Source organism: Oncorhynchus tshawytscha, linkage group LG12 (assembly GCF_018296145.1).
Source record: "Oncorhynchus tshawytscha isolate Ot180627B linkage group LG12, Otsh_v2.0, whole genome shotgun sequence".
Classification (NCBI taxonomy): Eukaryota; Metazoa; Chordata; class Actinopteri; order Salmoniformes; family Salmonidae; genus Oncorhynchus; species Oncorhynchus tshawytscha.
In genome coordinates, this window is record NC_056440.1 from 57179835 (window position 1) to 57184608 (window position 4774).

General features: G+C 42.1%; 1 protein-coding gene across 1 annotated transcript; it reads left to right on the forward strand.

Annotated features, from left to right (window-relative positions):
* Positions 1–1165: 1165 nt before the first annotated feature.
* LOC112232239 (GTP-binding protein RAD) lies at positions 1166–4141 on the forward strand. Its single transcript, XM_024399067.1, has 5 exons — positions 1166–1269; positions 1605–1970; positions 2480–2553; positions 2752–2956; positions 3163–4141. Exons 2-5 carry the CDS (start codon positions 1616–1618, stop codon positions 3438–3440), a joined length of 912 nt encoding a protein of 303 aa, XP_024254835.1. The 5' UTR covers positions 1166–1269; positions 1605–1615; the 3' UTR covers positions 3441–4141.
* The last annotated feature ends 633 nt before the right edge of the window (positions 4142–4774 follow it).

Consider the following 4774-nt stretch of genomic DNA (forward strand, 5'->3'; position numbering starts at 1 on the left):
GCAACCCAGTGAGTCAAACACGTTTCATAGAGCACCGAAGAAAAGCCCCGGCAACAAAGAAAAAAATCAATCAATGAAAAAATCTGACCAATACATGTTTTTGGAAACATTGTGCTATTCAACTGACAACCTTTGGGAACTGTGTTACTGTTAATGTCACTTGAGAAGGTGTTTAACTTTAGTCTGTCCACCAATACACCACCCAATGACTTTATGCATTGAGCATTGTCATGAGGAATGAGGCTTGCCAACTTGCCAGAGATAATAATGAAGTAAGCTCGTAAATATTCCTTTGTCACTGATCTTCTCTCCTTCTCAGGGAGCAGAATGGTAAAAGACAGACCTGGCAGTTCCAGCAGCCTACAATAACATTGTGCATTTCACATAATTACCATCAGATGGCGACAACAGACCAGGTTAAATAACCTCAATCAGACTGATGCATGTGAAATCATCATCAATTTGGATCGCAATGGCTTTCTTTCATGGGCTTTCTTTCCTGTCGCCTGCTGAGTCTTGTGGGATACCCGTGTCCCCAGTGATATGTCTAGGCGTCGTTTTAAGAAATAATGTGTCCTGTTTCTGTGGTGAACAGCTGCTTTTTTTCACATTAGCCTCATTCACAACTTCGTGTCACCAAGGCTAAAATGCTGAAATGCCGAAATGCTGAGAAGCATCTATTGGAAATGCTTGATGTCTCAGATGCTCTTGGCTAATCCACTGACAACTTGTAGCACATAACTGATCAATTACAAACAAATCGTGTTATTTAAAATGTTTGATTGAACATTGCCAGCCTTGCGAATGGCTGGGAAAAAACCTTAACTGTCCAGATGAATTTTAGCGCCCTCCATCACCAACTCTCCATGGCTCTGGGCCAACTGGTGTTAAAACTATGCAAGTTAGCCAACCCCTTCAACGCAGGTAGGCTATAATTTATTGAGAGTAAATGGCCGAATTACTCGGCAAAAAATAATTACATCAGTGGCATGATGGCATTGCATTGCAGGAGAGGAGAATCCCTCAGCCCGCCTGCGCATCATTTTCCATCACGTCTCTGTAGAGCGGTCCACACTCCCTCTCCTCCCTGAGACGTGACTCTCAAGAGGCAAACCCTGCCTCATGGTGACGTCACTCGCTCGGCTACTAGATAAATATGGGGATCCGTACGTTTCACTGGATCAAACCGAAACTTTTCTTCACTGAAGGATAGATCGCAAGTGGATTGCCTGGTTCAGGATTTTGGAATACGTCAGACCCACATCAAATGTAAGTTTGCTTATGGAATTGAATGAGTTTGCAGTCGTGATAATACATTAATTAGGCTATGGCTGTTTCAAATCATTTGAGTTCAACTTCAATTTTAACATTGCTCAATGCTCCATCAAACCGTAATTAATATTATAGGACACAGGCACATTATTGTCTTAAATGACTTTGTTCAAATAAATATGGCAGAAAAGTTCATATAAACTGTGGCCTAATAAAGGTTTTTTTTTTTTTTTAAATCAACACATAGTGATGAGAAATGCATTTTTTTGTCGGAATTGGTTGCTTTTCATGTTTACAGCAGAATCTTACTAAAGAGCGCATCTATTTCACAGACCAAAAAGTAATGACTTTGAACAAAAGTGACAAATTGCGGAACATGGACAAAAGAAGAGGGAGCATGCCGTTTCCCATGCACCTGCAGAACCTGCACAGAAGAAGCATGCCAGTGGACGACCGCGAGATGCGCAAGGCGCAAACTGGAGAGCTGTCCAACCTCATGCGCCGAACGTCCTACACCCCCGGTGAGCCTCATCGAGACAGCTGTGTATCGGACTCGTCCGATTCGGTTATATCCTCCGGCAGCGACTCCGAGGGACAGGTGTACAAGGTGGTTCTCCTCGGCGAGCAGGGTGTCGGCAAGTCTAGCCTGGCACGTATTTTCGGTGGAGTCGAGGATGTTCACGACTGCGACGAGACAGGTGTGTGTCTGATGACCATTACTGATGATGATGGAGTTGAAGTTTATATGGCATTGAGAATACACCACAAAGCAATACTTAAAAAAAATCAAAGACAATAACTGTTTCACCGTAGCTGTCCTCAGCACCCCATTAGAGCTAATGCACATAGGCCAAACTAAGTAAATATAGGATTGGTTTCCATATCATCTTGGCACACAAGTTGAAGTACATTGATTATTGCTATTTCCATCCAGTCAGTAAGGCGCCACACATATCAAAGTACTGCTGTTGACATATACAGCCACAGAGATAGTGGATGGGAGAGATATGAAAATCAATGACCGAGGGAAGGAGACAGTAATGCACAGTAGTACCCATCACAGACATAGGTTAATTGAAAGTTAATAGGCTGTTCTAAAGGCATCATGAAATGGGCAATAGTGAGTGAGATCTCACACTTGACCCAGTTAGCGGGTACAATTCATTTTGGCCAGGAGTATTTATCTGTCTGCTTGCTTTTGTTTCAGGAAACACATATGACAGATCGATCGAGGTGGACGAGGAGGAGGCGTCCATCTTGTTGTACGACATTTGGGAACAGGTGAGGCATAAAATGCAATTTCAGTTTGACCCTCAGAAAATTGGTCTTGGTCATAGCATATCATTTGATGTAATGTGTAGTGCTCTGATGCTGGTGTCAATGTAATATACCACTATAACAACTTTAATTGGAGCACCTGCAGCTTTTGATTGGATAAGCAATGTAACTAATCAAATTCTATTTCTCTTTCGCCTACAGGATAACAGTCAGTGGCTGAAGGAACAGTGCATGAGGATAGGTGACGCCTACATCATCGTCTACTCAGTGACAGACAAGTCCAGCTTTGAGAAGGCGTCAGAGCTACGCATCCAACTGCGCAGAGCTCGCCAGTCTGAGAACATTCCCATCATCCTTGTGGGCAACAAGAGCGACCTGGTGCGGTCCAGAGAAGTCTCTGTGGATGGTAAGTGACAGTGATCTCTTCTGTCCAAGGCATCTCTGTATTTGCATAGTGCTACTTACGTTAGAATGACTGCCGTAGTTAAAGCTCGTAATCAAGGTGTTATGCGAAGGTAAAATGATAAGGGTGAAGTCACTGTCCCCAGGGAACATTATAGATTCTCACCTGCGCCTCCCCTCTTTTTGTTGTTGTTGTTGTTGTTGTTGCAGAAGGCAGCGCTTGTGCTGTGGTGTTTGACTGCAAATTCATCGAGACCTCAGCCAATCTCCACCACAACGTCAGGGACCTGTTCGAGGGCATGGTCCGGCAGATCCGGCTGCGCAAAGACAGCAAGGAGGAGAACGCTCGCCGTATGGCCAACTGCAAACGACGCGAGAGCATTGGCAAGAAGGCCAAGCGTTTCCTGGGCCGTATGGTGGCCCGGAAGAACAAGAAGATGGCCTTCAGACAGAAGTCCAAGTCCTGCCATGACCTCTCGGTCCTCTGAGAGTACAGTATCTGGACTGCTGTTTTCTCTTTGGCCTTCAAGACCAGACGCTGTGTGTTTTTTGAACACTAACCCCAAGGACTGATAGAGCTGTACAGAAATGATATATTTTATTATATTCATTAAACACCAACAGACATGTCCATGTTAATGATCTGCATGAGGTTTCAGTTGAATTTTTTTGTCTTGCTTATGTATAGTTGTTGATACTTCTTGTGTATGTATATTCAATCCACCAAGGCTTGTTATTTTCAACCATGAGTTGTAAGATTGCCTTGATAATGGGGGACAGTGTGTTTGGTTCTACTCCATTTAGTGTTGGTAGAGTTGTATATAGCCCTCATTAAAGATTAGATTATGGTACACAGTCCTGAAAAGCAATGGAACTGTAAGCACAGTGATTTCACTGCATTCTCCCACATGGAGTCATTTTTACTTGAAACTGGGTACGCAGGTTCGTACTTTGGCCATGATACTAAGGACAGGAATAATGTGTAATGGGGGTTAGGCCAAGGTTTTGGAAAAAATATATGATTCTTTTGTCCTATCCTTCAGTCCAGATGTGAATGAAGAAAGCAATAATAAGTTATATTTGTCATGTGAATTTAATGTTTTGTTTTAAATACAGTTGATTTTCACTTCCTTTTAATATTCAATCATTTTGTTATGTTTACTTTTTTAATAAAAAAAATGAAATACAACTATTCCATATTTTTTCTTGCCCAGATCATAAAACAATTAGACTACACCAAAAACGAAAGTGAAATACACTACCGTTCAAAAGTTTGGGGTCACTTAGAAATGTCTTTGTTTTCAATGAAAACATACATGAAATGCGTTGCAAAATGGATAGGAAATATAGTCAAGATGTTGAAAAGGTTATAAATAATGATTTTTAATTGAAATATAATTGTGTTTTTCAAATTTAGCTTTCGTTAAAGAATCCTCCATTTGCAGCAATTAAAGCCTTGCAGACCTTTGGCATTCTTGTTGTCAATTTGTTGAGGTAATCTGAAGAGATTTCACACCATGCTTCCTGAAGCACCTCCAACAAATTGGATTGGCTTGATATGGGCACTTCTTACGTATCATACTGTCAAACTGGTCCCACAACAGCTCAATAGGGTTGAGATCTGGTGACTGTGCTGGCCACTCCATAATAGACAGAATACCAGCTGACTGCTGCTTTCCTAAATAGTTACTGCATAGTTTGGAGCTGTGCTTTGGGTCATTGTCCTGTTGTAGGAGGAAATTGGCTCCAATTAAGTGTCGTCCACAGGGTATGGCATGGCGTTGCAAAATGGAGTGATAGCCTTTCTTCTTCAAGATCCCTT